This window comes from Phyllostomus hastatus, unplaced genomic scaffold (assembly GCF_019186645.2).
Source record: "Phyllostomus hastatus isolate PE091 unplaced genomic scaffold, TTU_PhHast_1.1 phas_contig_40, whole genome shotgun sequence".
Classification (NCBI taxonomy): Eukaryota; Metazoa; Chordata; class Mammalia; order Chiroptera; family Phyllostomidae; genus Phyllostomus; species Phyllostomus hastatus.
This window is the reverse complement of record NW_025333872.1, coordinates 62,955,501-62,983,313: the sequence shown is the minus strand read 5'-3', so window position 1 is coordinate 62,983,313 and position 27,813 is coordinate 62,955,501. Positions and strand designations below refer to the sequence as shown.

At 36.7% G+C, this 27,813-nt stretch overlaps 1 protein-coding gene across 1 annotated transcript in view; it reads left to right on the top strand.

Annotated features, from left to right (window-relative positions):
• The window catches only part of FRK (fyn related Src family tyrosine kinase), a 102,649-nt gene that overhangs the window by 61,602 nt on the left and 13,234 nt on the right, over positions 1-27,813 (top strand). Inside the window, exons 7-8 of the mRNA XM_045843746.1 lie at positions 21,551-21,714; positions 23,660-23,828. Coding sequence (XP_045699702.1) covers positions 21,551-21,714; positions 23,660-23,828 — 333 coding nt within the window. The remainder of the gene's footprint in view (positions 1-21,550; positions 21,715-23,659; positions 23,829-27,813) is intronic.

The following is a 27,813-nucleotide window of genomic DNA, read 5'->3' as shown; positions in this document are numbered from 1 at the left end:
TCAACCAACCACTGAGATACCATTATTGCTTCTAAACTTTTAGATCTGTTGACGCATTCTAATCTGAGAGTGGTCCAATGGCAAAAGGCTCTTTGCTTCATTATCAGTACCCTGAGCAATTTATTCATTCTTCATTCAAAATTAATGTGGACCCAGTGCCACAAGAATGTGTCAGTAACTCTATTAGTATTAGCCATGAATGTGAATATGATTGTATATCCCAAGTAGGGGCAAATATTAAATGGCCAGAAAAAATCACTCCATTAATTTATGCAGTGAAACTTCTATGGATTCTAGGAACATTTTTATATTGGTTATAAATGTTTTGCTTTTTAAAAAGTGCACATACTACAAAGAACTTTTTATGTTAATAATTCTAATAGCTCATATAAAATGTATTAAATTTTAAACATGTTGGTGCCATCTTGCAAGATGCCTTTTAATTAAAGTCATAATTTGGATGGTTCAGCTTAATTGCAAATATCATTGCCTGTAATAGCAAGTGGACTTTTTCATGAATTGTGTTATTTTCTGTCTTTTCTTAATAATACTGCTGATAAATTATATTTCATGTGTTTTAAATACTCTATAAAGCTAAATTAACAGTTTATTATATAGTACATAATAAACTGTGTTTTGTCTGCACACACACAGATGCACAGGCAAAACCCTATTTTCTTTAGGGCGTTGCCTCATGGAAAAATCCTCTATCTCATTGCAAATCCATGACTGGTGCTTCTAGGGACCATAACATTTTTTTAGGAGGTTTGCAGTCTGATTTTTTTTCTTCTTTCACTTGTCCAAAAGTGAAATTGACTCACCTGAATTTTCTCTTTGGCTTTGCTTACTTTGTTTTACTTATTTAAAAAATCTTTCTGCATGAGTATTTTGAGCTATTTGGACGAAAACACAGCAAAAAGAGATGCATATTATTGTCCTTTGAATGTAACTTTATAATAAAGCAATTCCAGGTATAAAATATGTTGATAAGTCCCATGGAGATCAGTGAAATTGCTACCATTTTGTAATTCATGACATATTTTGAGAGAGAGAGAGACAGAGGGAGGGAGATAGATAGATAGGTAGATAGATAGATAGATAGATAGATAGATAGATAGATAGACGGACAGATCTGGTCTTTCCCTCTTCTTATAAAGAACATTGATAAAATCATGAGGATTCTACAGGCCCGACCTCTTCTAACCCTAATTACCTTCCAAAGCCCTACTTCCTAAGACCATTACATCTGAGGTTAGGGCTTCAACACATGGATTTGAGGGGAAAACAAGCATTCAGTCCCTAGCAATTACAAAGGACTGAATTCTGTTTCTTACTGTGAGCAGGCAATCCAGCAGATCATAAGGTCCACCCTTCCTCCAGCGAAGTCGTGGACTTTGAGTGGCAGCATGCTTCCAGGCCTGGTGTGTCAGCAGCCCTGCTGTGTGGTGCGTGTGAGAGGGAAATGTCCCTGATCAGGTGGATGGAGAGGAGGACAGTGCGTGTGTTTCTTTCCTAAGTGCCAAGTTTCTTTTCTTTTAATGATGCATATGACAGAAAAAAAAAGGGAAAGCCATGGAACTCCGGATACACAATTACAAAATTTCCCAAGTTATGTTCTAGAACAGTGATTGTCAACCTTGTTTGCATCTCATGGACACGTAAACTAATTACTTGATTCTGCTGCACACCAAAAAGTTTATCTTTTGCTGATCTGAAAAAAAATAAGTACAGTTTTGATTCATGAACATTGGATGATTATTGTGTTGGCTGCTGTCATTTTTTTAATTTGACAATCTAAGGGAAAAGAGGCCAGTGCCCAGGACTAAACAGTCAGATATTACATTTTTAGGAAGTTCTTGCAGCACATTGGTTGAAAAGCACTGTTCTATAACATAAATTCTTTGATAAGCTGAAGTATTTCACAGAAGGTTCAGAAGTTGAATGCATTTGAAGAACACCTCATATTAATTCTCTTTATCCTGACTTGACAAAGCACATTGAAGTCTCAGAAGTCTTCTAGGAAAAAAACTTAACTTTTCAACCCAGAGTTTCCTAAGACACTTGATTAAAGAACCATTTTTTCCTCTGTAACACAGGGTTTGGGAAAAATAATAGTATAAGAGAAATAGTGTAAGGGATGATAAATAATAATCTGCAGATGCTGGGAAATTTCATACTTTTGAGCCATATTCACCAAAAGGAACAGATGAAAACATTTGAAAGCATTTAATTTGAAATTACAAAATGCAAGAAAACATAAATTTGAAACTAGGCATAAAAACAGCATGAAAGGCAATATGTGGGAGAGAGCAAACAACAAAATTGTTATTGCAGGGATGTAAGGAACAAATTTGGGATGCACTTTGGGGAGTAAAGGAAAATAGATGAAAATTTGTGAGGGTTGATAATGCACCAACAGGGGACATTTCTTTGAAATTTATTAGAATAATTAAATGCAGCCTACAGTTATATATATAATAGAAGAAAACCTCCTGAGTTTAAAAAAGAAATCTGTGCTGGTAGACTAAAAGGTCTCAAAGTTGTTACAAGCATAACAAATCAAAACATGCATACCGAAGCCTTCTTTTGAAAGTACTTTAATGTCAAGGATAAATGAAAAATTCTGGGAGCATCCAGGAGAAAATAATTACCAAGAATGAGAATTGAGTTGGTCTCAGAATTCTTTTCTATACCATTAAATACCAAAACTCGGTATGAACATTTAGAGAATCTTTCTTCTTTTCTCCCTTGATTTTATCGATAATGTTGTAAAGTTAACTGTATACCTTTACCTAAATTAACCAAATGTTAATACTAACATTTACTTTCTCTCTCCACCATTCATGTATCTGTATGTCTCTCTGTACAGACATACATATGTATTAGTCACAGATATCATGTCACTTCACCTTTAAAAACTTTGTATTAGTATGTAGGTCCCAGGAATAAGGACAGTCTCCTACATTATCATAATACCATATTACACCCAAGAAATTTCACAGATATGATAATGTTGTCTGCTGTACAGTACATACTCAAGTCTAGCTCTTTATTTTTTTGCTTTTTGATACAATAAAGGATTTTGCATTGCATTTGTTCATTGTATCTCATTAGCCTCTTTAATAAAAAATTTTTTTATTGTTGTTTAATTACAGTTGTCCCCATTTTCCCCTATTGCTTTCCCCTGCCCTGCCCAGCTCCCTCCCTCATCTAGAAGAGTCAAAACACTTTAATAACTTTCCTTTGGAGACCACATACATTCCTACCTACTTTGACATTTCAGCCCTTCATAATGTTCCTGAAATCTGTTTTCCAGCCTAACCATTTGTTCTCCCTTGAGTCACACTATGCATCTTGCAGGATGAACACCAGCTATTGCATGATCATGCCTTGTACCTCCCTTCTTGTACCTTTTGTTTTTACTTTCTTTGAGCAAGGTACTCAAGACAGCACAGTGCCTTGCATGTAGAAAAAATATTTTTGATACATATTTGTTTACTGAAAGTTAAATTGTTTCAATAGTATGGCACTGATTTTTTCTTGTCTCATCTTGTCTTTATATAGAAAATAAATATTCAAAAATATTGGGAAGAATATTTTGAACTCTTTTTTAGCCATTCAGTTTTTGATTGCTTGGTTCAGTCACCTGTTCATCATAGAACATTTGGTTGTGTTTGCCATATGGCAAAATCATGTAAACAACTAACTAGTTCACATTTTATCAAGCTTTCATTATTGTGCATACAAAACACCAAATGCAAAGTGCTTTAAGGACCCAAATAAAAAAACAATTATTTTCTGTGAGAGATTAATAAGGGAAGGCATCACAGGATAATGAGAGTGCAGCCAACTCTATAACTAATAATGAGTAAGAATAAATGGGAAATAGTGTGAATGAAATGTACTTTTCTGCTCAGATAATGCTTATTCTTAAGAACCATTTTTACTTCAAAAAAGCAGACGATGCTCCTTAGATTAAAAATGAGGAATTCTTTTCTGTGATGTACTTTGGAACCCTTTAACAAATAGAATGGAGATCTGAAAATTGTTCATCCATTACCACTAATATGCTTGAATAACTAACAGGGCACTAGATTGGAAATACTATAACTGTGATCTTGATAAATTCAGTATGGGTTATATTATATTTTAGAATATCAAGACAGTGACAGAGCTGACATCTGACCTCAGGTCTCTCTAGATCTTGAGTCTAGTTAACATAAATTTAATAATTTCAAACTGGAAAAAGAAAGGATAGGGTTAAAAAAAGAGAGGAGCAATGGAAGACAGAAGGAGGCAAAGTGAGAAAGGAAGAACATTTGAGACAGCATGGGGTTGAGTTTTTGACTGAACAAGATTTGCCCTGGAAATGAAAGTCAGTGGCCCATAGGCCTTCCAATTCCTCCTCCTTGTCACTGGCCTGCACAGTTTAGTCCAGTTTATATTGCAGGGAAATAATAAATACATGTTTTCATCTCAAGGCTGCCTCATTCTTAAATTACCTAAGCAATTTCTTTTTGTTACTCTAAGTGGAAAAATGTGTTATTGAAAAAATACTGTAAAATGCCCTGCCTGATGTGGCTCAGTGGGTTGAGTGCCGGCCTGAGACCCAAGGGGTTGCTGGTTCAATTCCCAGTCAGGGCACATGCCTGGGATGTGGGCCAGGTCCCCAGTGGGGGGTGTATGGGAGGCAACCACAAGTTGATGTTTTTCTCCTTCTCTTTCTCCCTTCCCCTCTCTAAAAAATAAATATAATCTTTAAAAATATTGTAAAATTAAGCCTAAGTAGCACATTTTATATGGTGTTTGTACAAAGAGGGACATGGTTTAAATGGTGAATGCCACATATCGGTACCTTTATTTTAAAACCAAAACACCTGCTGGCTTCAGCTTTCTGCTTCCTACTCTTTACAGCTTCTGGCCACTGGAGGGCTTTCCATCTCTTGTGGCACAACAGGAAGTAACATGCCACCATGTAAACATTGCAGGAGGTCCTTGTTTTGTTTTCAGTTTTCACGACCCATTAATTTATGGGAAAGGGAAGAATAACTGATTTTTAGTTGAAAACACGTTTATAATTTTAAAATATCTCTAGCAACTTGTTTTACAAATGAAAATACCACAACTGGCAGTAATTTTACTTTATTAATGTCAAAAAATTGACCAAGATTTAAATTTTCTTAATAATTTAGGTATATAGTTTCTATGTGGTGACAGTTATATCAAGTGTGTTTATTATGTAAAAAGTGAATGAAATAAGTACTGTTCAAATTTAATAAATCAGTATCTCTAATTTTAAACTATTATTTAAAGTGATATATGCATATTAGCTACTTTATAACTATCAGCATCGCATCAATCATGAAGTCATTTCGGATGCACTTTAGAAACACGCTTTGCATTAAGTTATTAGACACGATGGCACAGGTACAATCTGAGAAAATATTTTGTTGTCTGTTGTCTTAAAAGCCTATGAGTGGTGCGGACTAAATTTATTTTCCTATTTGTTTCAGCTGAGTAGGGACTTCCTTAAATTCCCTCTCTCTGCAAAGACATCTCCTCATCACCTTCAGATGCTTTTAAAAGAGTTTTGCTAGAAGTAAAATATGGAGGAGGCAAAAGCATAAAAGTAAAAAAGAAAAAAGAAAAAATTATATTCTTATTTTCATGTAATTTCAGTAGGCATAATTTTCTTTATATTTTTATATCTGATCCTGAACAAAATAATGACCCAAGCCTTAAAGAACTTGTGATTTATTCATTCACTCATTTTTTTGTTCATTCATCATATATTTATTTGTTGCCTACAATATGTAGTTAGTATTAAGAAGGCTGGGGTACAATGGCAAACAAGACAATTTCTGCCCGCATGAAATGTCCATTCTAGGTGACAGTGGAGGGAAAGTTCCAACTAAATAAAAAAGACACACCCACATAGGAAAGATATCTATTTGTTGTGTTACTGTGTTTTTTAAAAAGAGTAAGCAAATAATTGAACGCAAAGGAAACATTTTGTTTTTTTTTTATGTAGAATAATAATGTGTTGGAGTAGAAGTGGGGTTGCTTTCTTACATGGAAAATTCGAAAGAAATCTGGAAGCAGAGTTTTATGCTAAGATTATGTAGGTTGGAAGGATGAGTCAAGTTGAGCTTCAGTTGGGTTCCCCCATGAATGATACTGCAGTTTATAATAGATAATAAACTGCAGCCTGTTGGCTTGGGTTAGGATTCTTCCTCTTACTATCTGTGTGGCTTTGTGCAAATCATTTAGCCACTTGCATCTCAGTGTTCTCTTCTGCAAAATGGAGATTAAAAATAGTGTCTACCTCTTGGTGGCATTTTTAGGTTAGATGAGTTAATAATACATAAAAAGTAGAAAAGTACTGTAACATTGCCAACAATGCAAGCAATATAAATATTTGCTATTGTCATTAGCATTCAAGCCTGGGCAATAATGAACCTTTAGGGATTTTGTTTCATGATCCTAGCTTGGTGTCATGGCATAAAAAAGAGACCTTCAAATTATAATTGCTTTGTGCAATGGAAGGAAGAAGACGCTGGTTTTCTTATTTTCTCTTTGAAATTTGTGGTGTAGTTTCAGCATTTTGTGTTGTTTTTTTTTCGGTAATTTAGGTTGCAAAAATGAGAATTAGGCACCTTAATGGAATTTCTATCGGGGTGGGAGGAATGACCAATGAACAGAGCAGAATTTCAAGTGTCAAGCATGTTACTCTCCGTATAACACTGCATTTCCACACATGCACCTTTGTCACAATGGTGAGTCAGCAGAATTTTCAGGTTTTATCTAAATGGTGAAGTTGCTGTCTTAGTGCTTCTCTTTCTGAAAGTAGAAATTGTAATTTTTCTCTATCACATTTGAATATTGTGATGACTGCAACATTTATTCAAAACACTCATTTCATAATTGAAGGAATTGAAGGCCAGATAGGGTACATTACTCATCCAAGGTAACACAACTAGGTATGACTATAGCTAGCTTCAAAATTGGAGCTTTGGGCATTGTTTAAATATTATTCAGAAGTAATGCTGGTTTCTTTAGAATGTCCTCTATTTTTCAGTTTTTGCTCCTAAATCTTGGTGGTTTACTCATGTTAACCGAGGGCTGTTTGTTGGTTATGCTTGGCTGGGACTGTCCAGGTCAGGGTAGCAGCCTCAGTTCAGCTCCATGAATCTTTCCTTCTAGGATTCAGGCCGAAGGAGCAGCTTTTGTCCTGGGTATGAAACTCGCATGGTAGAGAGCAGAAGATGGGGGGCTGGGGAAGATCAAACTATTTAGACTATTTGAGGCTCTTCTAAGTTGTGCCATATGCTGTGCTTGCCCCCACTTCAAAGCAAGTCACATAGCCACATCTTAAGTCAGTGAGATGGGGAACAATGTTCTACCTATTGGAAGCCATGGCTATGGCCAAGAGAAAATGGGTTATTGACCTCACGTCTTGTATAAATAAATTCAAACAAAGAGCTCAAAATCCAGTAGGAGAGGCACAGTACATGTAAATATATAGGAGAAACACTGTGGAATGAATTCAATAACAGAAGGTGGTGTACAGTGGGATACGCAGAACCAAGTGCACTGCCGTTGCTTAAACAAGGAGACACTGAGAAGGAGATGCGTGAGCTGGGCCTTGACTATAGAATTTGCAAATCATATGTGCACAGAATGGCATTTCAGTTGGTGCTAACAGTTTGTGCCAGTTGCAGAAACAGGGATCAGCAAGAAATTACAGATGAACATTTATACCATGAGGATAGGTGCCACAGACATCTCTGTTAAGGCATCTGAACTCTAGGCAATGAAAGAACTTTAAACAGAATAATGAGTTCCAATCTATATCTTAAAAGCTTACTCTGATGACTGTGGAAGGTGGATGTGATGTAGAGACAGGGGAAGCAGCATATGAGCTAACTGCAGTAGTCCAGGAGAGAGAAATTTAGGGGTCCCTCCACTGTTGCGCGTGGGTCACCGGCCAGCAGTGACCACGGAACACTGTGGATGGCTCGACGATAAACATGCGAGAAAAAACATGCACAGAGACAAACTAGTTTCTGTGGAGAAGTAGGGATGAAATGGCCACCCCTTCTAGTGAGGAGCGCGCCGATTTACAGTCCATACCTGCTTTTATTGGGCTCATGCTACATAATAACTCAGGTAAAGTATAATACTCATTAGGGGAAGTAAGGAACTATAGAAAACAAAGAACTCTGCCCGTCTATTGAGTTGGGGGGTCAAAGAGCTGTAAGACTGAGGAACAAACTAACTTCCTCCTAAGACCCTTCTCATTCAACTGAGAGCATTCTAAACAAAGAAGGTTTCACAGTAATTTACATGTTCTTTCTTAGGCCTGATCACCCCGGGAAATCCGCACTTCCCAGTACCGAGCTGTACTACCCTGTCATTGTTTCAGGCTTAGGTGGAGCAAGGGAACTAAGGCCACTGAGAGATAAGGAGATTTTCTTCCAGACGCTGAGAACTCAGACTTTGTCAAAGCCGAGGAGTGAGGGTCCATCACCCCCTTTTGCTGCAGCCCCCCCCAAGTCCTTCTTTTGGGGGGCCTCCCAAAAGTGATCGTGCCTGGCTTAGGTCGTTCCCCCCCGTGGGGAATCTTACCCATCTTTGGCTAACCGACCAAGCTTTTTGGGGTTCAGCAGCAGAAGCAGCATTCCTGCCAGGAAGATAAGCTTTTATCTCCTTGCCAGCTTACGGTTCCAAGGGCGTTCCCTTAGCCTTAGCTAGGCGGGGGTTTCAGCCTCTGATACCAGTCAGGGCGGTTCCCAACACTCCACAAGGGGGTGGCAGTGGGAATACACAAGGTAGGACCCGTGCTTAGTCAGAAATGAGATGTCAGGAAGAGAGGGGAACTGATGGAGATCCCCAACTCTCTGGCTTTTCTGTCTGGGTTTCAGGAAAGCAGTGTTACTCACCGAGATAGAGTATTTAAGCTGAGAGGAATCTTGGGGCATAAAATAATATGAATTAACATTTTGACTTGGTCCCTTTGAGGTAGGTGCCTGCAGGGAGGTAGAAGGCCAGAATGAAGGCCACACTGCAGAGAGACTGGGGAATCATCCCACATTCACAACAGTCACCGGAAGCTAAATGTCTGTAATACAACCAGTAACAGTTGTGAGAGATTGTATGATTTCCCAGGTCAGAACTGATGTGGATGGAGCAGAGGAAGCAGAGTAGCCTGAGAAGTAGTAAAAAGACAGGTGGAGTTATTAGATGCAGCCAAATATTTCAGGGAGATAATGTTCAGCCTGTTACCTTTTAAAAGATATTAGTTGCAGAAACAGACTTGATCTGCCACTTATCATCATTTTATTATGAAATAATAGCAGTAAGTTGACCTGCTTACAGAGCTGTGATCAGTGCCTTCTGAGAGCTACCTAAACCTACTTGCTGTGTGGCTTTAGAGGGAGCCATTGGGTGGAGGAATTTAGAGTGTGGGATTCAGAGTCTCATTGCCTGGGTTTGAATCATGGCACTAATATTTACCTGCTTTGTATCCAGGGACAAATGACTTAATCTCTCTACACACTTTAGTTTCTCCTCTGTAAAATGATGAAAATAATATCCATATCCCATAGGGTTGTTATGAGGATTAAAGAAAATACTACATAAAAAAGGCACTTAGCACAGTGCTTGCTAAAGGCAGGGGCTCAATAAAAATCCACCTGTTTTTATTATTATTGCATAAACAGAGCTACCTTTTCTAAAGAAAGTTAGAGGTGTTAGCCCATTTTGCACTGGAGCATGTGCTTTGAACTGTTTTTTTCTGGGAGTAGTGATGGATCTTGCTGAGTATTCACAGTTGTTCACCCCTGAACTAATAATAGGAGTTATTAGGAAGATGGTTGGCCAGCCTTCTAAGGATAGGGTGGGCCTCAGGGATGGTTTGTCTTTATGTGATGTGTTTACCTGAACATGACCTGAACTGTGTTTGCACTGAGCAATAACAAATGAAACTAATTCTAAACAGACAGAGCCTGCCTTGCACACCCTTCATCTAATACTTGTCTGAAATAGAAAGCAGGAGTGTAACTTATATCATGGGTCCTCACTAAATATGAAGAAATTTCCAAGAATGAGAGCTGTCTGCTTTTGGAAATGCAAATGAATAATAAGCAAATTACCAATAGATAGATGTCTTGCATGTGTAATAACAATGAAAAAAATGTAGGAGATGATGTTCAGCTAGGAAAATAAATTACCTTCTACACAAAAGATCCCTTGTATTTTCATAGGAAGATAAAGATTGCTTCCAAGGTATTTTAATCACCATGCATTACATTGCTCAGTGACTTTCTTGTTCACTCTGTTTAACACGTCTGCTATTCACTGAAACTGGGTGGGGAGGAGAGGAATTTAAGGAAGACTTCCTGAGAATTTGGAGAGAATTTTTAGATTGAGGGGGAAAATGGCATTCAGAAAGCTTTGAGGTCTAAGATGCCTACCAAGAAATTAGCAAATTATTGTTTTCTTTAAAAAACAGAAAAGAGGACATAAATGGCTAAAGGTTTCTACTGTTCCTAGTGACAGTCCCATGATACCCTCAGTGGCTAGATGCAGGGTCCAGCCCTGAAAACCCCTGTCAGTTCCTTCTGGCCTCCAGGCTTCATTTTTCTTATCAGTGGAAGAAAGATTTAGGCTAAATTATTTCTAACTTTCTGGTCGTTCCCATATCACATTCTATTTTCTGTATCTTTTTCTTGATTTGTCAAGATAGTAGAATTTGCAAAGGCTGTTTAGCCTAATATTGCTATTTCTGGGGAATTTTTTTAAAAATCTGAAGCTCCTAGGAAGAGTGTCAAACTGCACGTGAATAGAAACCTGAGTCTACTCCATTGCTGGATAGTTAATTTCATTGGAAATTCTTTATTGTGTTGAGCAGTTGGGTCATGTTGCTTGGTTAGTTATTATTTCTTTGGTGCATGTGTTTACTTCTACAAAAGGTTTCAGGTTGGCTTACAGTGCTGAAACAATATGAAATAAAGCTAAACAACAACAACAAAAAGACAAAATCGGTGAAAAAGAACAGAGAAATAGATCTTGCTGAGCCTGTAAGGGGAGATAATTGTCACAGTTTAGAAGTCAGGTTATCTGGGGGGATCTCAGGCAGATAAGGCAAAAAGGCAAACAGTGCTTCTAACTGGCTTGTGTAAGAAGAGATGCATTCTGATTTCAAGCATGAAGTTCAAAGAGATATCGGTTCATATGTGTCTTTATATAGATACTATCAAGTATCATAACAGACAGTGTGGACATTGTCTCACAGGTATTTAATCCTCATATAGTCTCTGTAAGAAAGCTGGAAGTATTATGTACATGTTCTTATTTTAAAGTCACTGTACTTTCATCACATTTGGTTGGAAACAGTAAAATACAGATCTGCCAATGTAACACAACTGTTTTCATGTTGGCAAATTTAATCATCTTTGTCCTTATGCAATTATTGTTTTTATAAGGAACCTCACAGCTGGTTTCCTTTAGTGGTAAATGACCCCAGGACGTATGAGCTGCCAGATGTGCCCTCATGTTTACAATCACATTCTCCTCTTCATTTTGTATTCCACTTATTTCACTTATTTCACAGTATGTTTTTTTCTTGTTACTCCATGGTTTTAATGATTGTATTTTTAACTCTATTTTCAGATTTACTACAATATAACAGGCACTTAATACTATACAAATGCTGCAGTAAACACCTTTATACACACAGCTTTTCCTAGATGAACTTTGTTTAGCTTCCCATACAAATGCTTTTATTGAATTTTATGTTGGAAAAGAGCCCACATTAATAGACATTATAAGAACCAGCCCTTAGAAGCGTGTTGGTGTGGTTACTGTCAAGAATGTTGATGATGATATTGCTCACTGAATTTTCTGTTTTCTTTCTGAGGACCTATGTGAGAAATTTCTTTCTCAGTTCAATACCAGGAATAGTGTTTTCTTTTTTGTTTGTTTCTGTTCCTGCTTTTGTTTTGAATAACAGTTTGCTAATATTTTTCTTCAGGGGATCAGGTAACTGATTTTTTTTCCCTTTTGGCTATGACCTCCAAAAATGCAGAGAGCCAAATCTTTGGCCCCCACCTACCGGACATGAATTGAAGCTAAAGAATACCTCACATAAAGCGCACCAGCCTCATTCCTGGACCATTGTCCTTTTTGTCCTATTGCCTTCATCCACTTATTTAAATTTTAAAAAAAGTTCATAATTTATGCAAGTCTCTGGATTTTTTGGAGCCAAGCAGGGAAATAACTAAATAAATGCATGCAAATATTTGGGATATTTCCTTGGGGTAAGTTTTGAAAGGTAGCACTGGCGCTCATGTCTCAGTAAATCATAACCTAGTGGAAGATTTTCTGTAGGAAACTGAGCTAATATAATCCAAGTATGTAAATTCCTGGTGATTCATCGCAAATCTAATACTGAGTGAGAAGTTAGAGTCCTTCGAGGAATAAAGAGTCAAGTTGTTTCTCAGGGACTCTCTCTGTAATATCCTGCTGCAGAGGCCACTTTCATGTGATGCTGTGCTAGACATTTTTAAACTGAATTATCTGACAAAATACCGATGCACAGTTATGTATTGTGAATTAAAGATATACTCATCTTTAGATATCATATGTAAACAATAAAGTTGAAATTCTATTCTGAAAATTTAAGAGCCAGCTTTCATAGGGTATTGGTCTACTTTTATAATGATCCCCTGGGGTATCCAACCTTATGGCATCTCTGAGCCACGCTGGAAGAAGAGTTGTCCTGGCCCACACATCAAATACATTGCAACATGTAATCACACAAAAAAATCTCATAATGTGTTAAGAAAAATTATGATTTTGTGTTACCACTGCATTCAAAGTCATCCTAGGCTTCATGTGGCCTATGGGCCACAGGTTAGGCAACCCCAATAGACCGTAGGGGTCTTGGGGATAAGACCAACATTTTCCTAAAACTATCATTACTGTATGGAAAAACATATGGTTGAGAGTCATGATTTCTATGCTATATCATATATGAAAGAGGTAGTCTGTTTCTGTGTGTAGAGTTTGATTATGTCGTCTTTGACTATAAAGGCATCTTAGCTGGTCTCCTAGATCAGTGATGATCCTGGATGATCTCAGGATAGGCGAGCTATCAGATGTTTCCTCAAAGAGCTAAGTAAGTTTTCTGAGTCACTTGACATGGACATTCTCTTAATAGGTCTTCACTTAACTCAGCCTACCAGTTTAACAGTCAAACTCACTGACCGATGTCCACAGCATACTGAATACGCCTAGCGGGGTGGCAGGAGCGTTAGGGGACTCACTATTTGAGTTGTATGCATAAAAAAGAGTTCTGTTTGTTCCCTTTGGTTTCATTAGATTTTTTTCCTCCCAGAAAAGGAGAGGACAACTCTTCTACCTGATAGACTTTAATATTTTAAGACAGATGTACTTTCTTCTTTCCAAACTACATATCGGCATCCTGTTCTATTTGCTGTGGAACAAAATGCAGTTTGAAATGTGTGTGTCCTGAATTTCATTTTAATGGTGGATACAATATAATAATTCATGAAATGTTATTTGCTTATTGGTGTAGACCCCCCTTAACATGATTTCTGAGGCAATGGCTTGGGAGGAGTTATCATGATTATTTTTGTAATAGTTTTTAAAAATACAAACAAACCTTCCACAGAGAAACCAAACACATAGGAGTTTACAAATGCAGGAATTCTCTCACACAGAATTAACAGCAATTTCTTCACTTCATATGTTTGGTTGTCACTATGTTATGTAGCCATTATTGTTCAAAGAGTGGAAAATTTTACTTTGGAAGTGGCTCTCCTTTGCTGATAATGCTGTTTGATAATACTGATATTCTAATGTAGTGCTCACACATTGGACATCTAGATATATCCATCATCCTTGGAGAATAATGACACTCAAACTATCCCTGTGGGGGTATATAGATAAGATCATTATTCTCATTCTCTAGATAAGGAAACTGAAATGGAATTCCTTGCCTAAGGTCAAAGAACAAATCACTGGCAGAATAAGATTAGGGCAGTGAGTTCTCAATTTTCAATCTTTTGCTCAATCATCTAAGTCTTATTGTTTCACTCAGTATGGAAACAGATTATGATCAGTCAGTTGGAATAAGCTTGTGCCCAAATGGTACCAGAGGAATAGTTGAAAAATGAAAACCAGCTCAGTCAACCATTTGTTTATCTATAAAATGTCAAACTCCTTGTTAGACTGATATTTTTCTTTGAGTGTAGTAGGTTGTCTTTGTGTGCTCCAGACACACACTCTAACTTTATTGATTGTATTCAAAATTTAATTTCTGGAAGTTCTGCCTTTTAAAAAACCCAACTTCTAATATGTTCCAAATAACATGTCAGTGGTATGGTAGAGTGGGGACAGGACTCTGAAACTGCAGTGTGATGAAATCTCACAGCACTCCTTCGTGCAGCATCAGACGAACCTGTTTCTACCATGAGAGACAGCATAAAATAAGATCTTGCCAGTAGGAGAAAGTTGGGTTTCTATGGTAGCCATTGACTGCTTGAAAAACACTTGGGCCTCCAAATAGCACTGAAATCGCAAGATTCCATTGATGTCACTTGAATTCCCTAGAATCAGTTACTCTGGATGTGAAGCTGGCCAAATAATCAGGTGACTTGTATTAGCATTCCTATCGATGTTTATGAGCAGAAATAGATGAATTCTTTCAATATCAACAAACCTTTATTGTATTCCTCATACATGCTTACCTACATCTCTGCAATATATCCTAATTTTTGGACATGTTCTGGTAAATTAATCACTTGATGGGTGAAACGTTTTTCCCTAGGCCAAACAGCATAAATGAGAGTCAAGATGTAAACTCAGGATGCCTGCCCTTTCAGCTCAGTCCATTCAATCATGATACTGAGTTTTTTGATGGATGACTCCATTATATTTTATAGTTAGCCCTATGTATTTTTGCAGTTGAACTACTGAAATGCTTAACTAATTTGAACTCACAGTAATTCTCAATAAGAATTATCACAAGATAACACAAGTATTATCTATCACTTCTGGTGTATAGAACTTGAAGTAGATTTGGTTCAATATTAAAGATTACAGTGACCCAGAAAAGGAATAGAAAATTTATTTCTTCCTAGTTCTGAGACCCTCTGAATTCAATCTTTATTCAGAATGTCAATGCAAATGTGTGGACTCACTACTAGCAAATTAAAACCCCTTTTGTAAATTAATCATATATTTTGGATTTGATTATTTAAGAATACAATATTAATACTGCCTTCATCCTGACTATAATGTATTAAATTTCCTTGATATAGCCTCTGTGATCTAATTTTTAAATATATATCTTTTAATCTTGTTTAGATTGAAAACTTTAATGAACCACATAAAAATACCCTTGATGTTAGCAAGAGGTGGAGCAGTTATTTCAGTGTTATGTTGCAAAAAAAAAATAAATTGGACATAAACATGAACAACTATACTCTAATAGTATTTATGTCCTCAGGCTAAGTTTGTTTTTCTCCCTTTAAAAAATAAAATTCCAGGAAGTCTTGTCCTGAAAGTATTTGTATAATTACCTATTTAATTTAAGCTGACATTCCAGAAGCTTATATTTTTCCCTGAAAATCCAAGAGTTAGTGACATTGTTCATTCATCTAGCAGATGTTTATGTTAGTCGCTACTCCGTGCCAGGCTCTAGACAGGTACTGCACTAAGACAGCAGAAACTTTGCTCTACGTGGAGCTACCTCTAATGAGATAAATAGCATCACAAGATATTATAAACATGTAAACACCATTAAACAGGGTCAGGGCAGGGTATATTCCAGAAGGTGGGTGGGGAAGACTGGTTCTGAGGATTGAAACTGAGACTGGAAGGGGTTGGTTACTAGCAGATTCATAGCAAAAGCTTTCTAGTGGTGTTCAAGGTTCTGGGGGGAGAATGAAGTACTGTGAAAAGGCTAGAAGAGAAATGGGATTGTAGGGAGGGTGAGCAACGGCCATTAGAAATGTTGTAACACTAAGGTGGAAACATTTGGAAATATGAAGATTTCCGACAACCTGCTCTTTTATTTTAATGAAGGAGAAATGGAGGCTCGGTGTGATTGCCACGTTTTGGTCATATACTAGCTAAATTGTAACCTGGCACTCCTTTCTCCTCATCTTTATCTTTTTCAATTAAACACAATTACTTTTATTGTGCTTGGCAACTCTAGATGTATTACACAGTACTGGTTTTTGCAACTGAGAGTTTAAGCCTTTGTCTTCAAATAGTTGGCAAATATTTATTTAGGCTTTCTTTATAATCGGTATCAATCATTGTGACTCACATCCCTTATGAAGAAAATCCCAAGGAGTCCTTCAACCCTTCAGTCATCCATTGACTTTGGTCTGTAGCTTGGACATCATTAGGGCTTTTGTGGTGCCTAAAAGGAATTCTTAAGTTTATGTTTCATTTCTATGTAGTCCATTTGGAACCAGACATTGTTCATCTTGTTTATATGTGGGAATTTTTTTTTATTGCTTTTCATCATTTCCAATTGTAGACCTATTGGCTAGCTAGACATCTCAGCCATAATTTGTGTATTTTTCTTTTTGATAAATAACAAAGATTGAATTTTCAGAGCAATAATTTATATAAACTGCAGATATACTTTATATTTAGTTACCTTTCTACTTCTAATGTTTTATTACTTTGTGGAGCAATGAACTGGGGCTAATATTGTTTAGAGCTTTTGTTGATATTTTGCTAGCCTTTTAATCCATATATGGGAATCTGTTAAGAACTTATCTCTATATCTTAAGAAAACTCTTTTATTTGGTAATGATTGTACAGGCCAGTTAACACTGTCCCACAGTCATAGCCAGTGGGAATGCTAACTCGACAAATCAGAGAGCGCAAGGATGTGTTCCACATACCTAAAAAATTGTAATTTAAGGATTTTATATTGATATTGGAGGGGCTAAATATACTCTTGCCTTCTGTATTTTAATATAAAAAACCTGAAAGTAAAATATTTTTCTATATGTGGATAACAGGATTTTTTTTCAGTTTCAGTGAGGTGTAATTGACAAAATTATAATACAATTAAAGTGTACAATATGATTTGGTATATGTATATATTGCAAAAGGATTCTGCCATTGAGTTAAGTAACACATTCTTTACATCACATATTTATCTTTTTTTGTGAGAATATTTAAGTTCCACTCTCTTAGCAAACTTCAATTCTACAATGCAGTATTATCAACTATCAGCACCATTTTATACATTAGATCCTGAGAACTTGATCATCTTACAGCTGAAAGTTTGTACCCTTTTACCAATCTCTTCCAATCTTAGTGCTTCCCAGCCCCTGGATACTACCTTTCTACTCATTGTTTCTGTGAGTTCATTTCCTTTTAAAAAATTACTCATGTAAATGATATTATGAGGTATTTGCCTTTCTCTGTTCTGTTTATTTCACTTTGCACAATGCCCTCCAGTTTCATTCATGTATTTGCAAGATAGGATTTCCTTCTTTTTAAAGGCTGGGTAATATTCCATTATATAAATATATAACATTTACCTTAATAACTTTGAAAACTGAAGTAATTCAGCATGTGCCATTATGTAATTCTTTGGGGACTTGATTTTCCATTTGTCTATGAACTACACAACCATTTTTTTTCTTTTTAAAAATTATTACGTATTATAGTTGTCCCAATTTTTTTCCCCCTTGGTCCTCCTCTGCCCTGCCCCTCCCCTGCTCCCACATCCTTGTCCATGTCCATGGTCATTTGTACCTGTTCTTGGACTAGAACTTTCCCCTTCTTTCCACTATTATCCCCCACCTCTTCTGGCCACTGTCAGTCTGTCCCATGTTTCCATGTCTCTGGTTCTGTTATGCCTGTTAGTTTATTTTGTTCATTAGATTCCTCTTATAAGTGAGATCATATGGTATGTGTCTTTCACCAACTGGCTTATTTCACTTAGCATAATATTCTCCACTTCTATCTTCCCTAAGGAAAACCATTTTTTTATGTTTTAAAAGTTGATTTATGACACACATAATAAAAGTGTACAACTTATGAAAGTTTATATACTCAAAAAGTGAATATACTCATGTAACCTGAATGCAGTCAAGAAACAGAATATTACCAACATACTAGTTCAACTCTTAATGTCAGTAGTTTTCTTGTTTTTACATCTATAAATAATGGAACCATAATTTGTGTTTGTGGGATTCATTCATGTTATTGTGTGTATTCATAGTTTTTTTATTTACAAATCTTTATAGTATTCCACTGGACACATATAGAACAATTTATTGGTCCATTCTATAGTTGATGGACATGGAGATCTTTTCCACATTTAGACCTTACAAAAATGCCACTAAAAGCTTTCTTATATATGTATTTTGGTGAATATATTGTACATTTCTGTTTATTATATTCTTTGACAAAGTAGTTTTCCAAAGGGGTTGTAAAAATTACAGTTTTCATCAGCTCTGTAGAGAGAGTGTATACTAGTTATTCTACTTGCTTGTCAACACTTGATATTGTCTTTTTTTATTATAGCTGTTCTGGTGTACACCAACGATTTTTTTGAGAAAAGTTTCATCCTAGACACTGGCATGCCCTTAGTAAACCTCTCTGCTGGAATTGAGATGTCTTTTCAGTTTCTTTCCTTTCATGAGAGCATTGCTCCAACATAACTGATTGTTGAAGCATAAGTTTCCCTATTTAGCAAGGAATTCAGACTATCTGCATTTCAGATAAATGCTGCTTAGTACTTGTCAATATGTTTAAGTGAAAGAGTAGGTATGAGCAGCTTCAGTAAATATTTTGAACGCAAGTGCAAAAAAACCCTATTTAAACAAGTTTAAAGTGAAAACCGTAATTAATTGGCTCTTGTAGCTGACAAAACAGACTTGGCCGGCTCCAGGGGTTAAGCTTCGTTTTTTCTGTCAAGACGCTGTTAGTCCACTGAGCAGCTTTTTTTCTTAGGCAACCTTTGTCTTTCTTTCCCTGAAATACAAGACATTTTCTAGTAGCTCCAAACTCTCAGAAGTTAGACAGAATAAAACCAAAACAACAAAGTAACACATTTCTTCCTGTATTTTTAGAGCTCTCCAAGTCCTAGAATTCAGTCTTCTTGGCCCTGACTGCCTTCCGTGGCTCAGGGTTGGTACCAGGTCCCTCTGAACCATATACTCTTGGAGGAGCAATAATTCTTCAAGAAATATCGGGGTGTCATTACCAGGAGAGAGGAGGAAAATGGTTAGTGGAAAACAAAAGCAACAGGATATCTACTACAAGTCGGGAGACTTAAAAAACAGCAAGCAGTCAATTCTTCTAGATGCTATAGGATGTATGCTTGGATTAAGCAAAACTGCTGGAAAATTGTACACATTGACTCCATCATTTTAGGCCCTGTGGTGCTGCTTTTATTGAAATGTTCTAGGACATTCTGTTATCAGCACTGAGAGAGAGAGAGTGTAATGAATGGCCCTGCAGAATTTATTATGTCTTTGTAAAATACTATGGAGCACACTGTTTAGTCTATTTTACTGTCTATGTTATAGGATTTCATGGGGGAAAATTCTTCCTGTTGTTTGTATCAAGAAGACTTGAACTGTTTTCTCTCCTTCCTTCCTTCCTTCCTTCCTTCCTTCCTTTCCTTCCTTCCTTCCTTCCTTCCTTCCTTCCTTCCTTCCTTCCTTCCTTCCTTCCTTCCTTCCTTCCTTCCCTCTTTCTCTCTTTCTGCTTTCTTTCCCCCTCCTCTCCCCTCCCTTCTCCTCCTCTTCCCTCCCCTCCTCTCCCCTTCCCATCCCTTCCCTTCCCTTTCCTTTCCTCCCTCCTTCCAGAATTAAATGACAAAGTTTTATTTAAGGGTCTTAAGATAGTGTTCTGAAGAAAAAAGTTGAGAGTTTTTACTAGTAAAAAGTACATTCTTGAGAAAAATCAGTCCTGCATTCTTAACTTCTGTACTGGTCTGAGATGGTGACCTTGCAGATGTCAGGCAGCCTGGATACTTGAACATTCATTCCTAAGTTCTTAAGAGACTTATCTAGAAAGAGTGTGTGTATATTTATATGTATGTACATATATAATATATACATATATCTATGTACATATAGATATACATATGTATTTACAGTACATATATACTGACGTACAAACTGAAAGTTTCAAAAGTTTAAGTCCTTGAGCTCGTTAAAGTGAAATAAAGTCTATTTCTTATGTTTCAGCCCATTCTGATTAAAGTAATTTTGTTAGCTTGGCTATGATCATTCCATTTTGTTCCTTCACTCTTTCCTTATCCCCCTTCCACATTATTTTTATTGATTATGTTATTTCAGTTGTCTTAATTTTTCCCTCTTTGTCCTCCTCCATCCAACATTCCCCCACTCCTTCCGGCTATCTCTTCTCCTTTGTTCATGTCCATGGGTCATGCGTATAAGTTCTCTGGCTTCTCCGTTTCCTATACTTGCTCTTAACATCCCCCTACCTATTCTGTACCTACCAATGTGTACTTCTTAATCCCTTCACATTTTCTTCCATTCTCTCACGCCCCCCTCCCCACTGGGCACCATCCCAATGATCTCCATATCTGTGATTTTGTTTCTGTTCTGTTGGGTTTTTAGATTCAATTATTGATAGTTTTGTATTTATTGGCATTTTAATATTCATAGTTTTGATCTTCTTTTTCTTAAATAAGTCCCTTTAATATTTCATATAAGAAGGGCTTGGTGATGATGAACTCCTTTAGCTTTATCTTGTCTGGGAAACACTTTATCTGTCTTTCCATTCTAAACAATAGCTTTTCTGGACAGAGTATCTATTTTGTAGGGCCTTGCTTTTCATCACTTTGAATACTTCTTGCCAGTTCCTTCTTGCCTGCAAAGTTTCTTTTGAGAAATCAGCTGACATTCTTATGTGAACCCCTTTGTAGGTTATTATCTGCTTTTCTCTTGCTTCTTTCAAAATTCTCTCTTTAAAAGTTTTATTTTCTTAAGATTTAATCTTTATTTTTTTTCATTACCATTCAGTTCCCTTGCCTTTAACCATTGGCATTTTAATTATAATGTGTCTTGGTGTGGTCAAGAAGAATTGAACTTTTCCTAAATACCTTTTGGGATTTTTATCTTATAAACACTGTGCTTTCTGAAACTGATGTTTCTGCTTTGCATTGATAGAGTGATAAAATCAATATTATAACTTGTTTTACTCAAATGTACTATACCTCAATGCATAGTTTTTTAGTGCTAATGTTCCTCTTTTATTTTTATCTTGCATTTCATTTAAATTATGATGTCATAACTTTTTTCTATTCTGCTATATGTCCTTTGTAAATTTCATGAAGACTTTGCTGAAGCAAATAAATAGAATTACTTCAATTCTACAGAAATTTATTTTCTGAGAAATAAATAGAATTTGTGAAAATTATATTCCATGTATTGAAACTATCACCACAAAGTAAGCAAATCTTCTTGGCTTTGGCAAGAAGTTTATTAACAGGACTTATGTTGGGCTCCAGTTTTAGACGGAAGCACTGTGAAGCACTACAGAATCAGAAGACTGGACGAAGGGGGCTTTTTCCTCATTCGGAGAAGAACCTTTTCAACACTGAATGAGTTTGTGAGCCACTACACCAAGGCAAGCGATGGCCTGTGTGTCAAGCTGGAAAAACCATGCCTAAAGGTGAAATACTTTCAAGCTGTGTTCATTTATTTTTGAAGTTAACGTTTTCCTTTCAGATACTGGATATTTTTTATGTGATATGTCAGTTCAGGAAAAAAAAGTCATTTGATTACCTAAGGCAGGGATAGGCAGACTGTGGTCCATGTGCCAATACTGTCCCACACTTACTGTAAGTTTTATTGGAACATAGGCTCATTTATTTACAAGTTGTCTTTGCTTTTTTACTATAATAGCAGAGTTTAGTAGTTGCAGTAGAGGCTGTATGGCCCACAAAGCCTAAAATACTTACTATCTCATTCTTTTCAGAAAAAGTTTGCTAACCCTTAAGGTAAGACAGTCACTGAAGGCAGAAAATATTCATCCTTTGCACTAAAAAATTAATATGGTATCCTGCCATTGGAGCACTTAATGATATGGAGGGAGGAAAAACATGCCAGAATATAATTCTTACTTAGAGCTGTACTCAAGAATATTAATATGAAATTATTTGATTAATTATCTGGTTGAGTTGTCTGCATATAGACATCATTTAACTAACTGTTCTAATAGTCTCATCTTTTGACCTGGCCTGTTTGGTGGGAGAAGACAACATTTTTAGACTGTATCCACATCCATCATTATCTAGCTGTTTGCTTGTTTTACCTAAATGTATTTAAAGTTACATACTGGTCACATACGATAGTGGAGTAAGCCCTCAGATCCTCCTGAGTCCAGGTCTCACATACAGTAGCAGGACAGCCAGCACTGTGGTTTGCACTCGGGGGACTGATGGAAGCTTCATGGTGACACCTGATCAGAATTTTATAAACAAGTAGAAGCTGAGGAATTTTACCCAGTACGTATAGAATATATTGAGTTAAATTCTGCCAAGTTAATAGGCAATTTTGTTATAAGAATGTACATGTTAGTACAGAAATGACCCCACAAGAGTATCTAAGCTCATGTTAAGACATAGCTTAAAAAGATATAGCTTATCTTTTATCTTTTTTTATACAAAGCTCATATACTAAGCCTACATACTACTCAGTTTAACCAACATTGTTAAATTCAGTGGGGAAAAAGGTTTATAAAGAAGCACAGGCAACCTTCTCTGCTGTAGAGGCTGATGACTTGGTGGAGGAGACAAGATACTGTATTTTTAGGACTATAAGATGCACCTAGGTTTTAGAGGAGGAAAATAGGAAAAAAAATTTGAAGTAAAAAATGTGGTAAAATATTTAATATCCTGTTACCTTACTCCACCACTACCTCCCCCCCGGTGCCACAGTGAGCCAGGTAAGCTATATTCAGACTATAAGTCACACCCCTCTTTTCCTTCTAAACTGGGGGGGGGGAGTGCATCTTATAGTCCAAAAAATAAGGTACATTTCAATGGTAGATGGTAAATTAGACTATGAACTCTAGGAGAGCAGTGGCCTTGCCTTTTTGGTAACAGAATGGAACCTAGTTTGTGCTTGAAATGTTTATTTATTAAATGGACAAGTAAATGAATTAATGAACAAGTAAGTGAATTTCAAAAAAGAAAAAATTTAATTGTGCAAAAAATATGTGATGCATAAAGTAAATGTTATAAGCCAAAGACTTTGGGACGTGATTATGAATGAGGTGGAAATTTCAATTTGGCCTTAAAATTGGGAGGATTTAGCTAGGCAAAGAGGCAGAGAGAAGTCATGCCAGACCTGTATGAGGGAGGGACTGAGTGTGGAGTAGGACAGATGGACAGCAGGTGCCTGAGTTAGCAGCACATGGGGGGAGAGCAACTTGACAAAGTAATTATACAGATTCTGCTGTAACTGCTTTTCATTTTTAAGTAATTACAACTAAAATTTACAATATTTTGTTTTTAGAAATGATGTCTTTTTAGAAAAGTATATAGACTACTATTTCCACTCAAAAATTGTTAAATCTTATTTCTTACAAGTATTCTTATTGTTCTGTGACACAGATACAAGTCCCAAGCCCTTTTGACTTGTCATATAAGACCGTGGACCAGTGGGAGATAGACCGCAACTCTGTGCAGCTTCTGAAGCGATTAGGATCCGGCCAGTTTGGCGAAGTGTGGGAAGGTCTATGGAACAACACTACCCCAGTAGCAGTGAAAACATTAAAACCAGGTACCAAAATGAGAGCGTCAAAGGTTAATGGTATATGTTGATTTTTCTAATTTCAACTTTTTGCTGTGTGTGTCCAAGAGGTAACAGGACAGCCAATTCAGGCACCAAACAAGTGTTGCAATCGCTCCCTTGCCTGGGCTTTACAGCCTAAGGCCAAGGCTGTAGCCTGCAAGGGCAAGAGCATGCTCCCAGGATAAAGTAGGTCTTAACACATCCCCAGTGTAAGATTTGAATATGGCATCTCTTCTCTAGGGTTAGGATCCAAACCTCTAGTGTCCTTCTTCCCCCTTTCCCCCTAGATTTCATTAAAAAAATACTCACTTATTGAAAATGTTTCTAAAAAAATCAGTGGAATCCTGGAGTTAATTCAGGGAATGCCTATTTTATTGCAAACTAATTGTGTATGGTCAAAGGCAAAGTGGTCCATCTAAAAGACCTCCTGTTTGAAAATGTAAGAACTGTCTTTTCTCCCATCTTCCTTCTTCCTATAGTAAAAATTAAACATATACTAAAATCAGTAGTTATTCAACCAGACATTATTTCCTCCATTTTAAAGGTGAGATAGGAAATTTAGAGAGATTAAGTAACTTTCTTAAGATTTACCAGTCATATAATCTTGAGTAAATTTTAAACTACTGTATATCTCAGTTTTATCATTTGCAAAATAGAGTTAATAGAGGTTAGACCAACCTAGCAGGGTTGTTATGAAGATTAAATTAGGTCATTAGTGGAAATGTTTTACACAGTGTCTAAATCATAGTACATGGCCAATCAAAACTCTTATGATAATAATAATAATTATAATTATTATTATTATTACAGAATCAGTAAAAGGCAGAGCTAGAATTTGAACTCACATCTACTATTATTGCATCACACCCCAAGGAAACCACATTCCATGAAAGTGCAATGTTACTGTAGTATCTCCATATCTACTTCTAAAAGCATAGGCAAGAATGATAACCAGAAGGTAGCATAGAATTCTCTGGGGACCTGCAAGATTCACCTAATCCAGAATTATTAGAAGTTTAGAAAGCTACCAGACAATAGTTCTTGAGCACCTGGTGCTACAGGCCAGCAGTCTAGTATACACCATGGTTCCCAAACTGTGTTCTAGGGCACACTGGAACAGCACATCGAATTCACAGAGTATCACAGGATATATAAAGCTTTGAAGTAAGCACCTCAAATACTGCACAAACTGCTACATTGTAAAGTAATTTGTAGCTTTAGCATTAGATCATGTTATAGTCCTTTTGCCAACATCATATCTTTGTGAACCAGGTTGTTGGTGGTTGCTATGATCAAATGCAAGGTCCACACAGAAATCATTGTGGACCAGGAAATGTAGGTAGCAGTGTTCTCTCTGCTTCCAAGACCTGAGAAATTGTGTAGCCCCAGCACATACAATATCCCTTTAGTAATTAATTGTAGTTAAGAATAAAATTTTAAAAATTATTTTTGTAGGGACACAAATACTTCTTAAATTGTTTGAATTTAATCAAATAATCAATAGCACTCACTGTTAGACATTCCTCTTGGCTAAGGGGCATCTTGAAAAAAGTTACTGAGACAGTGAGTGTGTCATGAACTGAGTAATTTCGGGACCCTCTGGTATAGTAGTGAAAAGCATAAAGTTTGGTGCAGGATAAACCAGGGTCCTAACATGACTCAGCCCTCTGTGACTTTGGACAGTTTATGAACCTTTTTGAATCTCCTCATCTGAGAGTGGAAATTATATTAGTTCCTACTTTATAGGATTTTATTAGGACAAATTGAGTAAATTTATATCAAATACGTGCAGTGAGTTCTTAATCAATGCTAGCTTCAATAGGCTGCTGACAGATGTCTGCTGATGTCCACATTCGCTAGTACAGGAGTCCAGTCTCAGCACTTACATCTGCCACATGAAACAATGGAGAAGCACTTTTAAGTGGCTAGATGCCATGTGAGTACCCCAGGTGAGGACAATTTGTTCCAGCGCCTGAGATTTCTGCAGTCAGTGTGTGTTTATGTGTTTGATTCCTAATCTTGTTGACAACTGACACTAAACTTTAATGTCCAATCTAATTCTTCTCCAAAAGAGAAGCAGCTAGCTATCCATCCTAACATTGCTCTCCAAGGACAGCCTTCTGGAGGTCAAAAAAGAACAAAAAAAATCAGATTTCTTATATTAAAAATGTGCCATAATAGCTTTCTCTCCAACAGGAATAATTATTATTGATTTACTGTATAATAGCAGCAAACAGCTTTAGTGATTGGTTAAATGTCTTCACTTCAGCGGGGCCATTAATCAATCTTAGCAGCTATTTATTGCTTAGCAGACTACCATACAATAAAGACGAGCCTGAAATCAACTCCCACAGTAGCTTTGACAGGCAGAAATTAATATTTAATGTTGCATTACAAGCAGAGTTGAGATTTGGTCTCTTTTGCTGTGCAGCTTGGTCAGCTATAACCAGTGTAGCCAGCCTTCACCTGCAGAAGTTCCCAGCATATTGTGGTTTCAACTACTGTGAACAGTCTGATTTGGAAATGATTTCAATGTCCTTCATTCCATGAATCTGATACCCCCCTGAAGCATTGACATAGAAACATATTGCATATATGTATAAATTGTCCAAGCGGTGAGCATAATTTCTGGTATCACTGGAAGCTTCATGAATCAGATTATTTTTGGGGGGTGAGGAGGATCCCACTATGTTCATATTTGACCATAGGCCAAACTAGTTGTAACAACTAAAAATAAAGTCCTTTGTTATGGTTCGAGTGCCTCTTTTATATTCAGCTCCATTTTGCCACTATGATTTAGGATTTGAGTACCATTTGATTATACAGAGCAAACCAATGATGGGGATGAAATTGAGGAAGCTCAGCAAAATGTGATGGAAAAAAGAATAGGCCATTTCTCCTTATCTTCCTTTTTTAAATCCTTGTCCTTTCCCCTCCTCAGGCTGTGAAAAAATATATGCTGTCAATTAGTTTGGTTTAGCCCAGATATGCATATTAATAATATTACTAATATGGTCAAGTCATTGCTATTATCCTGATAATCATTTTATGATGCCAGTGAGACCATTAGCCATGTTTTAGAGATGGAGAAACTGAAGTTCAGAGATGTTTGATAACTTGCAAAAAATCACACAGCAAATCAGGATTTGTTCAGAATATGGAGTTTTATTGAGCCTGGGTTCTGAAATTCTAGACTCTCAAAGGGCCTGTTAAAGGATAGATTGCGCCCAAATTGTGTATGTGCAATGATCTGTAGGTCACGTGTAACTCTTCCTAATGTCACATTAGTAAACAAGCCAGAGCGTTACCTTAGAGTGTCAAAGCTTACCCTCAAGCCTGGGTTGAAATATCTGTTGTGAAGTCTTCAACACAAGAGGATGAGGAATGGAACAGTCTTTCTGAGCATCAGTGGAAATATTTGCACTATCCATCATGAATACAGAAACGTAAAATTATAGTATTTCTTCAATCACGGTAATACCTCTGAAATATCATATCCCACAAGAAATTAAAAATTTAAAAATTACTGATGAAATGTAAACTCCAGATACCCTTCCACCTCCCAGATTTTATTTGATGTTAATTACTCGGCACTTTGCATGGTGAGTCAGAGTTAAGGCATTTAAATGCAATTTAATTGTATCATAGATGAGTCTTTAGAGTAGGTCCCAATACTGTCTCCCTTATTGTTTGATGAAATTATTAGGACCCTGACTGTGGAAATATTAATACAGGAGAAAATTTTGAATATTGCTTTCAAGTTAAACATAAAACACTGGTGGAAAAACACCAAGTTTGGGGGTGGTCATTGAACGTTTTCTACTTGGTCTGTACTGTATGTCCCTACAGTACTGAAAACATAAATATGGCTGAATGTCATTGCTTGGGATTGTCATACAGCTGTTCCCACAGTGGGTACCAAGGACAGGGCAACCATCAGTCTTCCCTGCATCCTGACCCAAAAGCTCTGGAT